We start from the raw sequence: 23,630 nt of genomic DNA, 5'->3' as shown, positions 1-23,630 counted from the left end.
GGTGCAATTTCGTGGCAAACTCGTCCACCATATTTAAATCCCTCAGTTTTTTTTTTACTGGGGAGTAGTGAAAGAAACAGTTTATTTGAAGCCAATTGAAAATGTAGCTGAGCTTCTTAAGAGAATTACGGAAGCAGTTTAATTCGTCAATAATGGAAGATTCATAAAAAAATTATTTGTTGATTAAAATTTTTTATTACGATTGAAATTAATATGATAAGGCACATATAGGATAAGACAAAGGGTTGTCAACATAAGTTTAAGAAATTGTCTGGTTTTGTGTGCGTTTTCATGTGAATAAAGTTGGGTATCTCTCAATTGAAACATAGAGTAAGCACGTATTCTGGAATCCTCAAAATTCATGTGATTATTTTATTCTCCATCTCAATTAGTGGAATTGATTCAACTATCAATGAAGGAGTGCACTAAAGCTTCTGACACGGGTCAGAGCTTTTCAATCAAATGACCCGTGAAAGTAAAAATTATCGCGATAAAATATTCAAATGTACTATACAACTATTATCATAATCGATCACATCAATCTCAAATATTAGCTGATATGATTCAGTATTAATAATAAGAAAGACGTCGTAAAAACATAAACAAATACTCATCATTCTCTATTTTAAGTGTTTGCTCATCGTCAATTTGTAATATCAACACGGTAAACGTAATTCCCTAATTTACAGAAAAAAAATAGAAAGTTCCACTCGAACGATCAGTAAATTGAAAAAATATTTATTTATTTCAGGATACCGTACATAACCTCATCAAAATGAAGCATAGTATTTCCTGCAAAGCAGATCTTTAACCATGAACGACCATTTACCATTCAGGGAGCCAGCGCCAATTAGCCTGGCTCATACAAAACGTCATAGATTGACAATCTTCAAAGATGCCGTCCCTTCAGTACATGGAAAACCAGCAGTTTCAACAAATGGAAAAACCAGGCTCAGCACTCATCAAAGGAACCTCAGTCTGGATTTTAGGTATGTACCTACTATTTTGTTATAAAAAGTTTCATTTTGATATGAAAAAAATATATATGTATATTTAAAAAGAATCTTTTAACACATTCACACATTTGCGGCTGTATGTTCTCGATAACTTTTCAAATCCCATCTTTAAGGTCTTGAATAGATTGTGGATCATTGGCATAGACCTTATCTTTCACGTGACCCCCAAAGAAAAAACTCTAATGGTGTTAAATCACAAGATCTCGGTGGCCAATTGTGATCACCTCTTCGAGAAATAACACGGCCAGGGAGCTTTTCTTGCAGAATCGCGATAGTTTCGTTGCATGTATGGCATGTAGAGCCGTCTCGCATGTAGCGCCGTCTCGTTGAAAACTAACGTCCTTTACGTCAATATCATCCAATTCCGTCCATAAAAAATCATTAGTCATAGCCTAATTCTCAAGATCGACGAGTTTTCGACAAATATGGGTTTTCTTCAGCACTACGGGCTACAGCAGCTATATTTTCAGTTATTTTTGAGCGACGCATAAGGTTTCGATTCTTCACATCACTAACTTGCCCCAACAGCTCAAATTTTTCCACTAGTGTCACTACTGCCGGCCGAGAAGGTGCTTCACGACAACCTAAAAGAGCTTTAGTTTTGTGAACGGTGACTGCAAAGTTTTCCTCATTTTTGTAGTGAATTTCAACAATTTCAAAACGTTGTTGACGCATGTATCCTTCCATCCGTAGAAATGACGTGGTTTTTAATTGTCGAATGTCAAAATATGACAGCTTCGAAAGAGACAGCTGCCAAGATAGCGGGTTATTCATAATAGAATCTCTTATTGGACAACACAGTATTTTCGGTATCGTTCGAGGCAAAAAAATTAACCCTTTCTGAAGTTCGTGTGGTTTCCAAGAAACCTCGCCAATCGCTGAAACTGTACGAAATTAGCATAAAGAATGCAATTAGAGATAAAATCTAGCTATCAAAAATGTTTTTCGAGCGAAAATACTTACAATCGAGATATTCATGTAAACGAACTCAAAAGACATTCAGAAGAACTCAGAAATGTAACAAAGCATTCAATTCTGATAGTCAAGCTGCTGTTGAAGAACCAAACTCACATACCATTGATTTAAAGTTGGCATGGAAGAGCCGAAGAAAAAGTAATTTATTGAGCTAGAATAATTAGGTCTTTTTTGTCTAGATTTCTGAGGTGCGTGAAGTAATTGGAATGTTGGAAGCACTGAGACTATTTCAGATAGTTAGTGCCTATTAGCGAATTGTAATTTTTTTTAAGCACTATTGTAATTTTTGAGAAATGGATAATTGAAACAAATACCAACATTTTCAAATTACCCAAAAATTCTTTTACCATCGATTAGTGCTTAATTAGTGCCGATAAGTGCTTTTGTACCGATTAAAAAATAATTAACCATTTTATAGATATTGGTGATTATTTATTTTTTCATTGGTATGACGCCATATGTGGAGTACCTAGTATGCGAGTTATTTGTATACGCAACCCATAGAGTAATAAACATAAAAAGAGGGAGTATAGCAATTTTTACATGTCCCCAACATGGTTAGATTACGTTGTCGGATTGTGATAACATTTCAAATCCACAATTTTACTATATCGTTATAACAGTATATTATATCGAATTTAATATATTTATTTGAGTGATTCCCGATTAAATATGCCAATTTTAATATTTGGAATCCGATATTTTTTCTAATTCTCGATGTATAACATGCAGAATATTTATTTTTTTCTGACTTTACCTGCCTAAATCCAAGGTTTGGCAACTTTTGCTCTCCTAGTGTCATCGGTTGTTTCACGTCGTTTCGCGCGCTTGAAGTATGTTTTATGAATTTCTGATATATTTAGGATTTTATTTCAATATATTTTGAGTTAATATAAAAATTCATTCACTATGGGACATAAGAAGTGCGTTCTTTGTGTAGAAACTCGCGAATTGAGTGAAATATCGTATCACTGATGTTTTCATTTCCGCGCGCTTCATGTCAAATTCAATAGTTCATGTTGGGGACAAAATTTGCTTACTGAAAACGACATATGCTCCCTCTATCTATGTTTGTTACTCTGAGACGTAACATCAAGTCAATCTGACACCGTTGCATCGTCGCCAGTACCTAACATATTAAACTATTGAAAAAAAGGTTCATTTGTACCTATCGGAATTACGAATTTCTGAAATATTCAGCTTTCTATTGATGTATTGAATCAGTTTGTGGAATTATTATATGGATGGTGTGTAGATGCAAAATATTGCACTAACGATATTCATGACTGAATTTCGCACCGTTAAGAATCCTCGGATTGCGACTAATGCTAACGTGCTACTTTACTGTCACCTAAAGCGGCCTTCGACTACATGATCTGGTAGCCCCAACTCTGGTTGTACTAACACAGGTCATTGTCAGTTGGATCTATTTACGCTAGCTGCATTCACAAGAATATTTACATATTTGTTTTAACTAGTCAAACTGTGAAGGGTGCAGTGATAAGAACAGATCTGATGAGGGGGCAGAATAGACCTTAAGGTCTCTGTGCAATGTAACCCCGTAATTGTTACGGTACAATATTCGATCCTTTCAGATAATTATTGAATTATTTTTCATCGATTTTTCTAAATCCATTTTTAAAATATTCTGAGTTGAATGATATGAAATCAGTGATAAATTCGGCAAATCAAACATTAATTATGGATCTACCCCTGAAAAAAGAAAGGCCATGGAGACAACCATGTTGCAGCGTTTTTTTCATAAGGAGCAAGATTGTTCTATTTGAAGAGAGGAAATATATTGGCCCTATATTTTTCTGCGGTCTCCAAAAAATACATAACGCTTAGTTAGTACTCATCTCAATTTTTTCTTCGTTTCTAGATCTATGGGCATCCTCCTTCCGCCCGTCACCCAGGTGACAGCGGCTCCTGCAGTGACCAACTTGACGCTGCACCATCGGAACCGTAGTTTAGATTCCGCCCTACAGAGGATCCCAGAAGTGGATGTCACCCCAAGTCCCGAGTGCGAAAAAGGGTCCAATAGTATTCTAGCCGCCTCCAAAGTTCATTCCTGCAACGTAGCTAACACTAGACAACGAGATGAAGTTGTAAGTATTCTGCCACTATGGAGTTAAAACCCTATTCTCACTAAATGGCAGTCGCGACACCAACAAGTCGTTAGTTTTTAAACTTTTTAAATTATCTAATGGATAAAAATTAATATAATACCAGTCATTCAATATTGATTAATAAGTGGATTTCATTTGTTTCGGCTGTCGGGGAGAATTTCAGATAATTAATTATTCCGTGGCCACAAAGGTCTCCGGATTCAACACCGTTGGATTTTTTAAACATTTTCAAATTAATAAATGTTGTTCCTTAAATGGGATCGAAAGAAAAAAATATAATTGTGTTGAATCCGAGGTCCTTGATGACAAACGAATATTTTAATTACCTGAGGTTCATAGATTATCATAGGCACTGTTTGATTTGCCGTGTGAAACTGGAACTTTTGATAATTCTTTTAGTATAATAAGAAATTTATATATAATGTTATATATTTTTTAAAAGGGAAAAAGAAAGCGATTTTATTTGTTTACATTCAAACAACATAAAATTGCATTCAATAAAAAACAAATGATAACACCAATGGATTCTACTGAAAAAGTACCTGTGGAATGTCTTCGTTTCATGTTTATAGCACCAGTAATGAAGAAGTTATCAGAACTTTTCATTTCACGCCATTTTCCAATTATCTCTCATAGTTTGAAAGGAATTTAACTTATGAAGTTGCGGACTCCACCGAATCAATTCTCTCAAAAATCTTACACGAAAATGTGCTATTCATTTTTTTCTAGGTCAAAGGGATTCTGAGATCCCCTCACTAGGCAACGAAATTGGAACACCCACTACATTTTTGTGTTTCCATGTTTAATTGTTAATTATTACATAGCGCGACCAACGTAACACAGTTCCGTAAGGTTTTTTTTCGGAAAACGACGATAGAGGTCACTTTTTATGAAAATCTTGCGATTGCAATTTTGTAGGCGTATGATCATCCCATTAAGTGGGTTGGCAAGCCCCTAGAGAATATTAAATGGCAGAGGTGGTCGCGTGACATATAATTTTGAAGGTTTCTCATTTTTATTTATGAATATGCTGAAACATTTCTGTCTGACGTTCGATTCTATGTAAAAGTTCATCAGAAATAATGAACGAGCTTCTAAACTCATCCTTAGTGGTGAGATGCTGAAATTTATAATCCAGAAATTTTAGAAACTAGATAATTTTCGACTGATGCAGACTTTGAGTGAATAATAAAAGTGGGAATATCATTATTAAAAAATGCTCCAAGTCATCATTCTATAAGTCGGTCTATTTTATCAACATTTTGTGTAGCACACATTCGTCATCAAAGGATCAACAATAATTGCAAACTTATCAACTGCAATAAGTGTTTTTCAAAATGCCACAGAGCATATTCATCAATTAATGCAAAATCTTTGAAGGAATGTGCCACTCGAACCTTATTGCCATTGATGATGCTTGAAGGGGATGTCGCCCCTATTGGAGGGATTCAAAAATCAAAAGAACTCAACCTCCAAATAAAAATTAATCTGTTTCGATGCTTCCCGGAAAAACTCACACTTTTTGTGGGCCAACCTGGGTGTAGCAAATTAACTCTATATTTCCGGACCGGCCAAGCATAACCAATAAAACAGATTTTTCTTAAAAATTCGACTTTATTCGTCAACATAGTCACCTACAAGAGTGATGTCATGTACACCAACGCTCCTCTAACGTTTAATACCTTTTTTGTAGAAAAATTCGTCTTTGCTTTGGAAATAGGCTTCAATCTAGGCCTCACTTCTTCATCAGTATGGATTCACAGCTTGACTTGATATTCACGCTACTTGGCTCGAGATCAAGTACTTGAAAAACTACTACTTGACAAGATTTCAAGTCAAGCTCAAGTTCCTTGTTGAGCCAAGTAGCTTGAATATCAAGCTAAGCCGTGAATCTCTTTTCATTAGAGCTAAATTCCTTCGCCTGAGGCATCTTTTAACCAATGAAGCAAATTTTGAATTATAAGGCATTAGTAGTATCTTTCAAACCATTCTTCTTCTTCTTCCTCTTTTATTAAGTTTAAAATCTGTTTATAATCCCTTAGGCCTCAGTCTATGGCTTCTTGAGAAACAGAAGTTCAGCTTTCTGACCATCCCTTTGGTGGTCTACCCAAGGTTCTTCTAGTGTTGGGTTTCTTGTCCCTAGCTATTTTCTGGAGTCTTGTATCTTCCATTCTCTCCGTCGCTGACTCGACCATCTAAGAATGTTCTATGTGTTACACATTCCCCTCATCAAAGGGATAACGTATTAGGTATAAAGTCACTCAAAGATCTTATTAAGCTTTTTATTAAATTTGGCCTAGATTTCGGTCATTTACATGGCCATCTTCAGGGCAAATTAATCTGAACCTACCAATGAAAAGTTAGGCAGAACTATAACAATGGGAGTCACCTTTTAATAAAACTTCCTGGTCATACAATTAAAATCTAAAAAATAGGTAAAATCCACAATTCAATCATCTTAAAAGTAATTTTAAGATAATTGAATTGTGGATTATACTTTTTTTTTAAAGTACTTTTAAGATGATTGAATTGTGGATTTTACCTATTTTTTAGATTTTAATTGTATGACCAGGAAGTTTTATTAAAAGGTGACTCTCATTATTATGGTTCTGCCTAACTTTTCATTGTTAGGTTCAGATTAATTTGCCCTGAAGATGGCCATGTAAATGACCGAAAGCTAATTTAATAAAGAGATCTTAATTAATAAAGATCTTTGAGTGACTTTATACCTAATACATTATTCCTTTGATCTTGTTACTAAGTCGATAATTCTTTTCTTGCAACATTCCCCATATATCGGAACAAAGTCATCTAAATAAGCTGAACTTATATGTCTCAGCCCTTTCGTTCAGTATTTTGAGATTAATTCCCCCACTTTCATTTTCACAACTCATCTTTCTGTTACAAACTAACCCAGCTTGCAAGGTAGTTGAGTTAAATTAGATGAGTTGAAGTAATCTCAGAATACTTTGAAGTTTTAAATTAGTTCGAAAGGACGCTACTATAGATTTTCTGGAAAAACAAATGTAATTTTACATAACCTTCAATATCTCGATCCAGACTTAACTCCGAAATTTGGACACACATATTTCGAAGCTTGACACTAACGAAAAAAAAAAGGTATGGCAGTGGCGGTGCCATCTGCGCCCAAGGCCCAGGACTTATTGAGTGGCTTGTCAATTTCCAAAATGTTAATCCACTAATTTTTTTTTCCAGGTGAGTCTAGGCTCCGACGATTCCGGCATACTGTGCGGTTCGGACAGCGGCGCCAGCGACGCCGCCACCAGGGAGTCCAGCATCCAGCTGAGTCGCGAGAGCCTGCAGAGCAACGACGCGAAAAAGTGCGACGCTAACAACGACGACGCGGAGAGCGCCGTCTCGTCCGCGGACGACGAGAAGAACGACGTCGGTACGCTTGGAAGGACTAGTGGTTGTTGCGCGTCGGAAACGGAACAGTCCGACAGGCCGGAAGTGTCCAAGAGTTTCGGTTTGTTGCGGTTGCTCGAGAGCAAGGTGTTCGACGTCGCGATGGCCATCCATTACCTGTTCAAGAGCAAAGAACCGGGCGTGCAGAGTTACATAGCTAATAAGCTGTTCAGTTTCCCGGACGACCGAGTCGATTTCTACCTTCCGCAGCTTGTCTGCATGTACATACAGATGCACGATGTCGCCGAAGTCATCCATCCTTACCTTGTCCATCGGTAAGTTGGAAATTTTGGCTTTGCCCTAGGAATTACTAGCTTTGTTTGATTTTGGTTTTTTTGGACCGTCTGAAACCAACTTTAGATTAACTGAGTGCGCAGGTTAAGGCCTGTTCCATAAAGGTAGATTCTTACCAACAGCCTCGGTATGATCAGATCACGCTCAGGGACAGTACAGGCCAGATTGCTTCCGTGGTGTTCCAAAGACTTTATTCCCACTCATTGGCACGGTACAGTCATAGTCATGCCCTTCTGGTCGCTCCACGGGCAATCAGAACCCTACCTTGATCTTGACTGTATCTGACTGTCGTGTGGGTGTGAACATGACACAGTTAGTCGGTCAAGTTGTTTTCAGTGGTTGCACCAGTTGCATTATTGTCTCTTTCGTTTTTTAGGGGCCCCTTTTGTTCTGATTGATCGAATGCGTTCGTGAGGAGAGACTCTCTTCTTCTTCTCCCTTCTCATTTAGATCGTAACCTGTTCTTCACGGCTTCTCTGTTGAAGTGGGACCCAGCTGATTTGTTTTTCGCAGAAAAACAAAACGATGGCATGAAATTGGAAAAATACTAAAATGGGCTTCTTCTCTCCTCTACAAAAATTCTTTGTACAAACTCATCTGTTCTTCATGTTGTTCTTAGCCATATTTATCTCATTCAACTTGTTGGATTACACAGGTTGTCTCTTAACTTAGGTTAAAGAGTGGGGGCAACGCGTCATCCGGTATCCTTATCGCCATTGGCCAAGGTCTACAGATTTGACAGATTGCCTATTAACTTTCAACCAATCAGCGTCAACCATTCGTGACATCACTCGGTATCCTCATTTAAGTTGAAAGTTACGAGTTAAGCTGTATAATCTATAGACCTTGTCCAGGGTCTGCTGTGTCAATTACTTTCGTTCAATTTCACTTTATACACAGAATATTATACCACTTTTTCTAGCGATATCTCTTGTTCTCAGATTAGCCAACCCTAGGATACTTGACGGTTGACGAATATAAGGAAGCTTTCTGTAAATGACAGTTTGAATTCGTCCGAATTTAAAATGTTTTATTGTTCTTGATGTTAATTTTGAGGAGTTTTTTTAAAGATAATAGTGAATGAAGGTTTGTTGTGCCCTCATCATAGCTGTTTCTACCTCTGCATCAACTACAGCTCGCCTTCCAGTTCCACAGTTCTGATGGACTTCAGTATCAGGGATGGTTTCAGTAGATTCTTTTAGATCTAGATTCAAGGAGGTTTTATTGCTCCCCAACCTTATGCTCTATTGTGCTTCCCATCAGAGTTGTTCTCGCTATTAGCTGTTGTAGTCTACAGCTAGCCATCTAGTTTCAAAGTTCTAATGGACTCCAGTATCTGGGATGGCTTCAAGGAGGTGACTTCCTCACTTCTAAAAGTCTCATGTCTGAAACATTTTTTTACGTTGGCTACGATGGCGTGGGATTCCGTCACCAGGTGATCTAGAGAATATTTCTCCTTCCCCCCAGAATGTGCACTCGTTGTTTTCTGCTATATTCATACTCATGCCCTGTAAGGAATCTAGTGAGGAGGTGTAACATATTCTTGCTGAGATCCATATAGTTTTCAGAACCCAGGAAGATTCCGTCAGAGTGTTTCTCTTTCGATTTGGTCATTCTCCTCTTTCTTGAAGGCACATTTACCCATAACAAAAAAAGGTTCTGGGCCAATGAAAGGAGTTTGTGCTCATTTTCTGGAAAGTGTGTTGGCCTCTTCATTTCCATCAATTCCCAAGTGATCGGGAACTAAACAGACCCTCTCATTCTTTTCAATTTCATTGAGTTTCTTTCAGCACTCCAATACCATCAATCTTTAAATAAATGACATGTGAGCTCAATGCTTTGATTGCAGCCTGACTGTCAGAATTTATCGTTTTATCACATTTCTGATAGTTATACTGAATAAGTATTGATATCTGAATTGTAGATTATTGCTATAAGCTATAATAATAACATGATGATATAATATGAGATATTAACATTATCAATCCTTGCTTGACGCAGTATGACAGCTATTAGTGATACAGGAGTCTACTCAGCTGAGGGACCGTCAAAGATATACTCCTTCAATATTTATCACTTCATTCTCGACTTCCACAATACCAAACAATCTAGTTGAAAAATACTTCTAATATTACTGATTACATATCATGATATCCTTTTCAGATGTCGACAATCGATAGACTTCTCCCTCAAGTGCGCGTGGCTCTTAGACGCCTATGGCTCAGACGCGACGCCTCCAACGAAAAAGAAACCTTATAGCGTCAAACTGAAGAATCTCATCCTGTCGGAAGAATTGAGGCCGAAGAACAAGATGGCCGTCTCCCTGACCGGAGCTCTGGAAAAGTCAATCACTTCTCCATCGACAACCCTGCCTTCAAAAAAGTCTCACCAGAGGTCACAAAGCGATGCTTCCGCACTCTCTTCCAGAAGTGGAATCGGCCCCACGACGAAGTTATGCCTGGGAGACTTGAGCTCAGGCAGGGCTTTCGACAATGGTTGCATATGTTTCGACAGTTGCATGGGACTAGTGAATGATCTTAAAGGACGTAAGACTGAATGTACCTGTTCGGTGAGTTTTTTGTTGAATCAGCAAACGTGTCCATATTGATATTTTAATGAATGCCAAAGATCTTGAATTAATCTATTGTTTTTAGGCGCCGAGGTTAGCGCCCCAGTTGGAATTCCTCCAAGCCCTCATCTTAATCGGCAAACTGCTTAGTTCCATACCAACGAAGGAGGCGAAGACCACAAGACTGGTAGCCGAACTGACTACTCTTAACCTTAATTTGCCGGCACGTGTATGGCTACCTTTAGACAGCACCACGCCCCATCATATAGTTAGGATACCGCCCCAAGTGGCGGCTGTACTGAACTCCAAAGATAAGGTTATTATTATTATTAATAATTACATTTTATAAGAACTTTTACATATCATTTGATAGTTTGAAGAGTGACTCTTAATAGCTGAAATTCTATTATTGGTCTAGTAAAGATGGACATCCTTTCTAGCAAAACGTCCAATCGTTCTGAATTGCAATTCTTTTTTTATGGCGAAGTCCTAGCTCCAATATTTTCAGAGCTATGAATTTTTCAAAATAGTCCTTCCGAATATACAGAATTTAAATAAATACTTTCGAAAAATTTGAACAATGATTTTTTGTTGAACATAAGATGGGTCTTTCATATGAAAAAATGTATTTGCAGCTCTTAAAGAAGGCACCCAAAAAGAGAGTATCATCAAGTTTGAGGAAATGATAAAGGGACCTATTCAAAAACAGTGATGAATGCTAATTTTATTTACCACATCTTCTGCACCTGATTAAGGGTTATTATTTCCCTGATATCAATCCACCTCCAATTCTACTTTATATAATATAGGGGACCACATCAGAAAAATCCTTCTGTATCTGTGATATTGAGCACTGAAAAAATTTCAAATATCTTGTAACTTTCTTCTAATTTTGATGCTATCAATTTTTTACAAGATTTTGCAGTGGATGGGGTGATGTTTGCTTTGTTTCTGGAGAAGAATGTACTGCTTTCAAGCTCCAGTTTGGATTCAGATTAGTGAAGATGATATATAAGCTTACATTGGATATTCATAGAATCAGGAAAATAGGGACAAATGCAATTATAACATTCTTTGGCATAGTAAAAGCATCTGATTTAATAGACAGTGATCTTAACAAAGTTGGAGCAGGATACTAGCTTCTTTGCTTTTAGTAAGCAAGTAGTCGCATTATAGTGTTAAATGAGTACATGTTGACTAATCAATTATGGTGTTATCCAGGGTTCCACACTAGGACCGATGCTCTTCCTTGTTGAAATAAACCAGATGCCCCACCAGCTAAAGTCTATCTGTTTGCAGACGATGCTGTTGTCGTAGTAGAATATAAAATATATCTCAAATTTTTCACTCAGGCTGAATTCTCTTAGAATCTCATTATCAAAGATAACTCTAAACATCGGAAAATCTAATTGTGCAAAAAGATTTTGAACGTCTGGTCAATATGCAGTTGAGGATTCACTCGGTGTGAAAGATCCTGCTAATTCAAATTCAGCTTGTGAAAGGGTAAACTATTTTGGAATCACCATTGGCGATTCTTTACCCTACACTTCTCGAATTTTGTTTTTTGTTGAAAAAAATATAATTTCGATTCATAGTATTGAGAGGAAGTATAAAAAAAATAATAAAAAAATTCTAGAGTTTTTATTAAGTTTTATTTTTGAAAAACATTAGTTTTATCAAATTTGATACATAATGCATATGAGAATACATTTTCAAGAATTGTGTAAATTAACAAAACAATTATTATTCTTGTTGAGACACAAATGAACACCAGATTTTGAACATTTCAAATGAGAGAATGATTTGCAAGAAGGAAATTTAAATCTTTGTCTCCACATCATCATAGGTAGGCCAGTGGCCAATAGAATCGGTCCTGACGTCCTTCGGAGGAACATGCGAAAACACTGTGGACTTTTTCTTTTTCGCAACAAGCATATTTTCGACGGAATCCTTGGATGGTCTACCTCGTTTCTTGTTTCCATTTTGTGACTTACAGAGTCATTCTGCTATTTCTAGCCGAACATCAACCTGTTTGAGCTCTTGCTTACCAAACCTCTTGTGGAGCAACCATGTATTTACTAAGGTCATGTCGACTAAATGGTAAAAAAGACCAATATACCATTTCTTAGATCTGATTTTAATTTTATTTCTGCCAATATAACTGTCCATGGCATCAACGCCTCCCATATGAGCATTGTATTCCGGGACTAGGTTTGGACACTCAATATTCACATACTTTTTTGATTTTCTGTCCCACCTTTTCACTTCTTTTGGAGGCATTTTCCCTTTGAATGTTGAAAGAAAAATAACTGGCTCATTATCTAGCCATACTACAGATGTTATGTCAACTCCATCGATATTGCAGATATATTCATGCGAAGAGTCTCTAGGTTCTTTCATCAACTCTTTTTCAATTCAAATATGTGCTATGTATCAAATTTGATACAACTGAAATTATGTCGAATATAATAATATCACATGGTATAAATGAATGAAATTATGTTATATTTGATATATCTCACCTTTATCCAAGTAAAAACATTTTTTATAATGCAACTTTACGAAAATTCGAAGGATAAACAAATCTCAATCACCTCACACTGGATATGATATCAACCAGCTACCATTTTGAAACATAAACATGCCACAGATGGTATTAGCGCGCGGAAATGTATTATGAAACGTATTGAATCTTGAAATAAGGATGTATCAAATATGATACGGTGCGTTATATGTAAGAAATTGCTAAATAAGATAACTTTAAATGAAGTTTATTTGGTTGTATCTGATTTGATACAATAGGCAGTGTAGGGTTAAGCTGAGAGCGGAAATCAACGTTGTAAAATTATGAAGTTCATCCAAGTATTTGATCATCTTCGATCAGTTTTAGGTATTGAACATGTCGAAAGGGTTCCTTTGACTCGTATTTTTCAAGTATTTATTGTAAGCCATGTGTTACTTGTTTGTTTACTTTTAATTCGATGTTGGAGTATAAATATTAGCAAATTAGATATTTTTATGGTCGTTACAACTAGAATCTTGTCCAACACCAAAAGCCTAGCCTATGTCGTTGTACAAAATTGTATATTCTATGAATAAACATCACTTTTATTCAATTTCTCATTTCTGGTTTAGGTCCTTAACAACTTTTAAACAATTCAGAACGATTGGATTCGCAAGCTGAAACCCCTTTCTACCCTTAAGTTTACAGGACTAAATGGCCTTTTTTCTCATGTAATTGTACTGTTACAGGCACCTTATATTATTTATATGGAAGTCGTAGAAGTAGACGATTTATACAGTTCTCCAATAACTCCTAAAATAATGCCAACCTTGAGGCATACAAAATCTGAAGAGAATCTTGGCGGCTATGACAACAATTCTGCTTCCGCCTTCAGCATGTGTGGGATGCTCTGCGATGATAATGACCCTGATTGGAGTAAGGAGGACGATGAAATATCACGACAGGTAAAAATTATTCATACTTTTCTTTCAACTTGAAGCGCAAATAATTATTCAACCTATAAATAAAACTGAAACTAACTATCAAAAAGAGAAATACGACAGGGAAAAATATTTATCAGCTCAAAAGGATATATATCTGGGAAGTGATACAAAATTGAAATGGAAAACCAAAAAAATTAAGATTATACAATAGAAGTTAGTAGTAATAGTAATAGTAATATTTATTAATCCTGTGAGACATATAACAATGTATAGGACAAGTCAACACAATTTCATCGGCTCTATTAAACAACCTTCTCTCAAAAATTACAATAGTAAGATTTCTTCAACATTCATTCCTTTATGTAGTATTTTCATCTTGAATACCTCTTCACATTGTTCACTTGTATGATTATTGAGACTTAGGGTTCTTCTTCTCTCCTTTTTCGCTGGTGAAAATAATGTACTGTGGATCTATTTGGCCAATTCGATTCTATCAAAACTTCTTATACAATAGCAATAAATAAAATAAATTATCTATGAATTTGGATAAGACTGAGATGTCATAATAAATTCAGGTAAAACAGTCAATTTAGAGTTTGAAGGCAGAAAGAATCGAGAACCTTGGGAGTTATAGATTCGGCAATAGATTGAATTGGGCTGGCGATGTGGTAAATTATCAAAAACACTATTCCTTTGGAGAAGATTGAAGAAATGTGATGAAGCTGTGAAAATAACATTTTTTGTATGTGTTAATTTATGTTTTGAGAAAACTTTGCCCAAACCTCTAGTATTAAAAGCATATGTACATTTTCAAACACTCCTCAAAATTTAAGTAAAAATGTATCAAACAAAATTCACAACACATTTCTTTAAATTTTTAGCTATTTGACAATCAAAGCTATTTGGATAAATCAAAAGGAATTCTAGGATCATTTCTTTCACAGATATTTCAACTCTCAGGAAATGACTGAAAGAAACTACTACCTTTCTCAACAAAAACTTTTCTATTTGCTAGAAATATAAGTATTTTCAATGTAAGTTGATGCATTAATCCTTTTCCGTTTTCCAGTATACTCAGATGAAAAAACCGATAGATCGAGACACCATCTCTCAAATGAGTCAAGACTCGAGCGATTCTAGAGAACCACCAATGTGGATAGCAGCCATCGACATCAGAAAAAGGTTGAGCGAGTCTTTCTTTGAAAATCAAAATAAACAATTCACACACGATCCAGAAGATCCGTCTGCAGCTGTTCTGAAAGAGCCTTGGCTGGTAAGTATTTCAATACTTACAAATCCGAATTATTATAAAGATCCAGTTAGTAAGCTGCGATGAATGAATTTATTATAAGTTTTGGTACTTACTTACCCAAAAAAGTAGGACTACAAGAAACACCCTGTATTTCGAAAACAAGGAGTATGCGAGTCTATGTTTATGAACATTTTTTTCTTAAGATTATCTCATTTTCCTTTGTAACTCCAATTAAGGAGCACCCTGTATGCATTAATGATTCATTGGCAATGTAGGATTTGTAATGAAATTATCTGTATTTTAAAAAATAAATCTTTTTCAGGAAAAAGAACAGAGAGTTCGAGAAAGTTCACCTTATGGTCATCTTCCAACGTGGAGGTTGTTGTCAGTTATAGTAAAATGTGGAGACGATTTAAGACAGGAATTGATGGCATCTCAATTGCTCCAAATGTTCCAGAAAATATGGGAAATGGAGCATGTTCCTCTTTGGGTCCACCCTTATAAGTAGGTTCAATGAAAAGCAATATCAAAGAATTCAACTCTAATGTCGTGGTTGTTTTCAGAATTTTATGTCTTTCGAACGACAGTGGTCTGATTGAGCCGATCTTGAATACCATTTCACTCCATCAAGTTAAAAAACATGGGCAGCTGTCTTTGTTGGAATATTTCATCAGAGAGTACGGTCCTCTGACATCGGAAGCCTTCCTGAGCGCACAAAAGAATTTTGTCCAGAGCTGTGCTGCCTACTGCCTTATTTGCTATTTGATCCAAGTGAAAGATCGGTGAGTTGTCTCTCGTTGGTTGGTATGAAGCACGAATTAATTGGAACTTTGTTTACAGGCATAACGGTAACATTCTGTTGAAGAGTGACGGTCACCTGATCCACATCGATTTCGGCTTCATCCTATCAACTTCCCCTAAAAATCTCGGTTTTGAGACGTCTCCCTTCAAACTTACTCCTGAATTCGTGGAGATTATGGGTGGTGAAGATTCCGATATGTTTGAGTACTTCAGGATACTGATTTTGCAGGGTTTGATTGCTGCCAGGAAGCATCAAGACATGATTATTCCCTTAGTCGAAATTATGAGATCAGGTACACATTAAAGAAAATATTATTGACTTTTTAGCTTATATAAATTATTTTATTTTGTTGCTTGTTGTGATTGATCGATTTTATTATGTCAAAGTATTCCACTTTAGGTATGGTCCGTATATCTCCTTGGTTACTTTTGTTAGTAAGTTGTCGGTCTGTATATATAAAATTTTTCAAAAAGCGTCGACTTTTTCCTCAACTTCAGTGAATTATTTGTCACCAGAGCAGCCGTACTTTTAATCTGGTGAGGTTAGGTAACCACTCCCACTCGTCTTGTCATTTGTCATTTTAATTTTCAGATTATTGTTTATGAACGGTTTCCATGACATCTGACACTCAAAGAGTTTATTGTTTTAATTATGAAACAAATAACCTTCAGAGCAATTAAGAAATTTTAGTTGTTTTCAAATTACAAGAGATTAACTATTTATAACCTCCAAAGATCTGTCTGAAAATTTTGTTGACCAATGACAAGTGTCAAGCGGTCTCTATATACGGAGCAGGTTACCTGAAATATTGAAAACCGCTAATAACCGCTATGAAATTCACGTTGATATATTCATCAATATAAACCATTTCATAAAAAATCGCCTATACAGAGCGAGTTTCAAATATGGAACGCCTAAATTATCTCAGGATAGCATGATTTTTATAGATTTTGGTGTACAATCTTGTCATATGATATCGCTGATATTATAGTGGTATTACATTGTTGTCAGATCTTTCTCTTCTCCAGAATACTAATGAACCTTGTTATTTCAAATGGATAACCCTGTATATATTTTATCTTTTGAAATTCTTTAGAAATACTCATAGAGTAATAAACACAGATTTTTACATGACCCCAACATGGTTAGATTACGTTGTCGGATTATGATATATTTTCAAATCTATAATTTTACTATATCATTATGAATGTATATTATATTGAATTAAATATATTCATTTGAGTGATTCTCAATTTAATATGCAAATTTGAATATTTGGAATCCGATATTTTTCCTAATTGTCGAATTTATAGTATGCAAAATATTTATTATTTTCTGTATCTACCTGCTAAAATCCAAGGTTTGGCAACTATTGCTCTCCTAGTGTCATCTGTTGTTTCACGTCGTTTGGCGCTCTTGAAGTTTGTTTTCAGAATTTCTGATATATTTAGGTATTCATCTCAATATATTTTGAGTTGATATGAAATGTTGATTCACTATAGGACAGAACTGCGTTTTTTGTGGAAAAACTCGCGAATTGAGTGAAATATCGTATCACTGATATGTTTTCATTTCCGCGCGCTTCATGTCAAATGTGATATTTCATGTTGGGGACAAAATTTGCTTACTGAAAATGACATAAGCTCCCTCTATCTATGTTTTTTACTCTGAGGAAATATTGAATAGTTTTCTTGTAATTTTCCCTATACATAAATGCCATAATTTCTATAGCTATATTCACATTATCTTCTCCGGAGTTAAAATAATGCATTTAGATTACTACGATTGAATAAACGGTTTTAATTCGAATACTCTTTAAATGTTGATTTCTTGTTCGGGAATATATTTGAGTAGCAGAAAAATTAGTTTATTCGATAATAGCCATTTAAATCTAACGTTTAAACTTTAAGGGTGAATGATCGCATGAAAGAACGAGAGTTCGAAACTCCTGATTCCACATCAGGACTTTTATTTTTTTTGTAACGCTTGTCCCATGCTTAGACCACTGAGTTGTCATCTTAAGAAACAACAGATTACTTCAAAAAATTTTTCTTATTGTTCATGATTCTTTTTCATATAATTCAACAAATTTTGTTGTTGCAGGATCCCAGTTGCCCTGCTTCAAGTCTGGAGCAGCCACTGTTCAGAATCTGAAGAATCGTTTCCACATGAACATGACTGAAGAACAGCTTCAATTAGAAGTGAACAAAATGGTGGAGGGCAGTATTCACTCCTTATCAACAAAACTTTACGACGGTTTTCAATACTTTACTAACGGAATACTATAAAGTGTGATAATTTTTTACTGTATATTAATATTTGAAAGTATGTAATATTATTAATATTTAATATATAAACTATGCAAAGACTATAAATTATAATTATAGTGAATTTTTCAATCAAAGAAGTATTCCATGTAATCATTCTTTAAGTGAAATGGTTTTTGGGAAGATGTTGCTGTCTCCTACTTTTCGATGATGTGGATTTTAAAGGAATTTAGGAATATTGAAGAAAATATCGACTGTGATTCTCTGTTTTTAGCAGGGGTACTTAGGAGAACAATTTTAAATCTAAGATATGGTACTAATGAAGAAATTTTTATCAAATTATTACCAAAAAATTGTAAGATAGTTAGTAGAATTTTGAAATTCCAAGGTGAGATTATAATCAGGGGCGTAACATCTTTTTAAAAATAATCAATATAAAAATTAAGTAAGTTCCGACTTATTTTTATCATAATTTTTACTGAATTAGTTGTTACTGGTTCGTTTAATATAAAAATGGAATATATCTTTGGAGGTTATTAAATTAAGGATTAATTAAAATACTCGCCTGTATGTTACTAAGGTCAAAATTTTCTATGAATGTTGTTAAATGCTCAAAGTTTTCAACACCAGTTACACAGTTTCATTATGTAAAAAAATCAGTTGTCTTAACATTTTAACTGTATCATTGCCATTAAATGTTTAAGTAAATCATTTATCCCATATTTCTGGCTTTTTATTCCACCCATGTCCAGAGGCGCATCCGAGGTGGCGCTGCCAGGTAAATTTATTTCTCTATTTCAGTATCGTAATGAGTTCATTACAGTTCTAAAAACAGTGCTGTAATGAACTCATTACAGCATCGTTTTCAGATATATTTTTCGTTTTGTGGTTGTCTATGCTGACTTCCAATCAAATCAAATTCCAGCAAACGTCAATAATTGTCAATATAATTTAATTAGAGGATATAGTGAAATGATTTGCTACATTATTCGTAAATTCTCTTAATTCTGGTAGTGTTAAATCGATTTCGTCAGACATAATTCACGAAATTAATGCCTAATTGTAAATTATGTCTAAATTCGAAACATAAGATTCATATTCAAATTGCGTAATCTGTCAATTTTCGTAACAGTCACACCAACTGCCAAGATACAAAACAAATGTCACTAGGATGTATAATCTGAAGTTTTCATTGAATTTAGATAATATTTTGCAAAACTTGACTGAAATAGAGAAAATATCGTCTAATACTCGTTGCAGAAGGCAATTCCAACACTCATGCGTTCCAAAACTCGCTCCTTCGTCGCTCGTTTTCGAATTTCGCATTCGTGTTGGAATAGGAGCCCATTCTGCAACTTGTTTTAGAATATACTTTTATTTATTTATTTACTTCTTTATTCTTGACCTCTAATACAGTACAAGTACTGGTGACAAGGCCTATTCACCAATATACAAAAAAATAATTATAAAATACTATAAAATATTCAAAACAACAACAAAGTTAAACTAAACAAAATAAAACTTTCAGGTACAACTTAACTTAATATTAAAGTTTTTTTTAGTTCTTATATACTTTATTCCTTCTGGTATCTGGTTAAAGGTTAAATGCTTCTATTTCTCGGTAAATTGGGGATTCCTGTGCTTTCCTTGTAAACCTGAGTTCACTTCTGATGGTACCTCTCTCTCGGGTGTTATTAGTATGTACATCCTGTACTAGTGTAAATCTATAATTTGACTTAATATAATTGTTCGTCATGCCATGTATCAGTTTAACTTGTTCCAATTTCTTTAGGTTATGAATGTCCAAAAGTTTAGTGTCTTCTTCTTCTTCTTCATATTTTAAGCCGGTGGCTTGTATTTCCCAATTATCTATGCTTCTTGGGAGATTGACGTCCACGAGTCCTTCCACCTTTTAAGCGGTCTTCCCAGCGGTCGACGTGTTCCTGGATTTCCACCCTTTACTATTCTGGCAATTCTTTCTTCATCCATCCTTTCCACATGGGCATTCCAAAATCTTCTTCTATTGCGGCCCCATCGAACTTTATCTGGAACTTCACACTCGTTGCGGATGTCTTCATTTCTCTTTTTATCTCGTAGGATGTTTCTGAGTACTTACTTAGTGTCCTTATATAATATTGATGTAGGAGTTAACATACTATAGTTGAAAAATATTTTTATAGTTCTATTTTGGAACACTTGTAGCCTTGTTAATAATGTATTTGATGCATTTCCCCAACAATTAATGAGGTACCTCAAGCTGTGGTAGATCATTTTTTTGTGTTGTGTACTGAACATAAATGAGCATCTTCTCAGTGAACCCTGTGAAATACTGAAATAATATCCAAATTAATATTTTTGTTCTTTTTCAAATCATTGTGATACTCTATAAATATGATTTGAAGAAAAACATTAACCTATTGTCGTGAAAGTATGTTCATAATGTGTTATTCAACTTTGGGTGTATTCAGGTTACTTGGTAACTCGTGAGTAGTTTAGTTGATTCCTATAGTACAGGGTGATTGCAGGGTTTTGCAGAAGTCAAGAAGACGCTAGTCGTCGCGGCGCTGTCAATTTTTTTTCCCATGAACATACTTTTTTATTTTCTCATTCGAAAGATGTCATTCTAAATCTTTTTTCCAAATACATACCTACCTTTTTTCCATTTCAAATCGTCAGGGATCTATAGCGTGTTTTGTAATAATTCTATTGCATTAATTTTTTTTCGTATTGTGTGAGTATGCCTTGATTTGGAGACATATGATTCTACTTCTTGAAATCAAATAAACTTAACAAACTCAAAAAGGGGGGACCAAGGTTTCTAAGTCTTCTCCTCAAATGATGAAATATTTTATTGAAAAAAATCTTAGACATGTTTCGAACCCTGCAGTGGCGTACCCAGACATAAGCCTTGGGGGGGCATAAAGAAAAAAAAATTCAAATTTTCCTTCTTCTGAAAAAATTTTCTTACTTATAATAAAATTGTCATATATAAGGTTGTTACATATAATGGATATTCCTCCTGGGGGAGATATACCCCCCTTATCCCCATCCCCCCTTGGGTACGCCACTGTACCCAGACATAAGCCTTGGGGGGGGGGGGGGGTGTTTAAAGAAAAAAAATTGGTTATTCGTTTTCGATGTCCTTTGAATTTACAGATACCTCTTGGGATTGATTTTCACCTGTCGAAACGCAAAAAACTTCGCCTGCATCAATTTTCCTGTTATTTGTTATATATAATGTTGTGACCTATGACGGATATTCCTCCTGGGGGTGTTGGAATAAGTCCCCCCTCTGGGTTGCCACTGGAACCTTGAAAGGTTCATCTTCAGTAAAGGAAATGTTGAGAAAAATAAAAGCACAAATCAACATCAAAAATATAAAAAAATCAAAAGTAACTAACCGCTTGGTAAGATCTCGAAAGGAGAATCCAACCCCAAGGGAAGGAATATAACAATATATTACTTAATTAAAATCAATACAGATAGATAATCGATTATATATCTGTGAATACAGGGTGTTTCATGTTTTCAGTGTGAATCTACAATAGGGCAATTTAGAGAATATATTGGTATAGCTCATGAATGCTTTCATAGATTATTTTCATGAAAATTTCAAGGATTAATAATGTCCAGGACAATGACAAATATATTCACTTCTAGATGATATTCAGTAGCACAGGCCCGTATTGAGAAAATTATATTTTTGATGTTACATCTAGTAAAACACCCTATACATTATATTTTTAAAATTATAGTGTTGAAAAAATCACCTTTACCAGAAGAAACAGCGGCAATCCTAACATTTTCATTTCAAGTGTTCGATGCATTATTCAGAGATAAACAGGTCCGTATTTACAATAATTTGAAGTACCTATATATTCGTTATTTAATGCTACTGGCAATACTGCCAACACATTGTGTGTAGATCAAGAGCGCATTGGGGTAAAGGGGGTTGTTACTGGGGTATTATGAGTATCAAAAACCTGAAAAAAACTGTATATTTTTACGACAATAGACACGTTCGGTTTTCACCTAGGACTGCTCGGATTGCTCTTCGCCTAATTAATTTTTAACACCCAATATTAAGTTATCATTTTATTGCCTGTAACTGTATCAACTCGATAATTACATTTTTTTGCCCCCAAATCTAGCAAAGACAAAGAACGAAAATTTTTCCATAAAATGAACCAATAATAATCATTTAACTTTCCTTTTAAATCGACACATCAGTCAAAATCAGACCCCTTTACGGTTTATGAGTTTATTATCGCTTTCAAGATGAGTACTTTTATTGCACTACGATCTCGTCTTTGTCCGAGGTTCATTATTTTCCTTTATCTATCTGCTTTTTCTGCATCGCCCATTATTTGCCATCTGTGATTTTTGCATTCGTCATCGGTATATACTTATCTGTTGTTTTCGGTTTTTTGTAACATTCTCGTCACAAAATTTCAATATGTAGTTATCAAGGAACTGAACTGAGTAATTCGCATCGAAAAATTGTCTAGGCTGTGTCGTACAAGTAGTAGTAATAGTAACAGTCCCTTATTGTTCATAAACAAACAAATGGCCATCGACCTAAGGTCCTTCAGCCTGTGTCGTACAATTCATTGTGTTTCATTCAAATTGCAATTTATTCGTGAAGACATGAGTTTTGAATTGACTGTATCTATAGGGTATTCCTAAATTGGAGGTACAAATGAAAATGACAAATTTTTCGGATCATTTAAAGAAAAAAAGTCCTATAAAACATGAGTCCGCAAACGCTTTATTTTTGAGATACAGGTGTTAAGTTCAATTTTCTCTTATCTCATAGCAGCTTCCCTTCACAAGATATTTAACTTGAATTGGCAATTCCAATTTAATTTTGTCATGTTGATGTGATAATTTGGGAAATAAAGAAGTTATTATTATTATTATTATTATCCTAATTTTGAATGCAAATCTACATTGTGAATTTTTCTGGAAGGGTGCCGCCTTCTTTCCTGCAGAATTATTTTTTTTTTCAGATTCGATAAACTGCTTTAGCATCACAAAAAAAGAGGAATACAAGAAACTGCCTGTATCTCGAAAACAAAGCGTTGGCGGACTCATGTTTCTGGGCCATTTTATTTTTAAAATTATCCAAGGAATATCTCATTTTCCTTCGTAACTCCAATTTAGGAACACTCAGTACCTATAAGATAAGAACAATAGATTTGGTATTTCGAGTAATTTGATTCTAACTTCGTTATCAAACCTCTTTTTCTTACATTATATATATGGGTAAACAATGTCGTCAAAATTTTTTTTCGATTAGTGTAGTACTGGACCATCAGAGTTTATATTTACATTTTTTCAAACTCCCAGTGGTTCATCAAAAAAAAAAAAGTTATGGTGGAAAGAAGTGGGGACTCTTCCAGAAAAAATATCACTCTGTAGATTTGCATTCAAAATTAGCATATTATCACATG

At 35.0% G+C, this 23,630-nt stretch overlaps 1 protein-coding gene across 2 annotated transcripts in view; it reads left to right on the top strand.

Moving 5' to 3' along the window:
* Positions 1 to 18,899, top strand: part of LOC123671128 (phosphatidylinositol 4-kinase beta) — a 63,269-nt gene extending 44,370 nt beyond the window's left edge. For both annotated transcript variants that reach the window (XM_045604819.1, XM_045604820.1), the window contains exons 2-12: positions 752 to 989; positions 3,874 to 4,099; positions 7,337 to 7,821; positions 10,004 to 10,409; positions 10,495 to 10,725; positions 13,662 to 13,877; positions 14,926 to 15,129; positions 15,431 to 15,612; positions 15,672 to 15,890; positions 15,949 to 16,202; positions 18,014 to 18,899. In XM_045604819.1, the coding sequence (XP_045460775.1) occupies positions 814 to 989; positions 3,874 to 4,099; positions 7,337 to 7,821; positions 10,004 to 10,409; positions 10,495 to 10,725; positions 13,662 to 13,877; positions 14,926 to 15,129; positions 15,431 to 15,612; positions 15,672 to 15,890; positions 15,949 to 16,202; positions 18,014 to 18,198 (2,784 nt within the window). In that variant the 5' untranslated portion in view covers positions 752 to 813 and the 3' untranslated portion in view covers positions 18,199 to 18,899. The remainder of the gene's footprint in view (positions 1 to 751; positions 990 to 3,873; positions 4,100 to 7,336; positions 7,822 to 10,003; positions 10,410 to 10,494; positions 10,726 to 13,661; positions 13,878 to 14,925; positions 15,130 to 15,430; positions 15,613 to 15,671; positions 15,891 to 15,948; positions 16,203 to 18,013) is intronic.
* The last annotated feature ends 4,731 nt before the right edge of the window (positions 18,900 to 23,630 follow it).

The sequence above is a fragment of the Harmonia axyridis genome, chromosome 1, assembly GCF_914767665.1.
Source record: "Harmonia axyridis chromosome 1, icHarAxyr1.1, whole genome shotgun sequence".
Classification (NCBI taxonomy): domain Eukaryota; kingdom Metazoa; phylum Arthropoda; class Insecta; order Coleoptera; family Coccinellidae; genus Harmonia; species Harmonia axyridis.
Note: the sequence above shows the minus strand (reverse complement) of the source record. Positions and strands in the feature narration are given on the sequence as shown.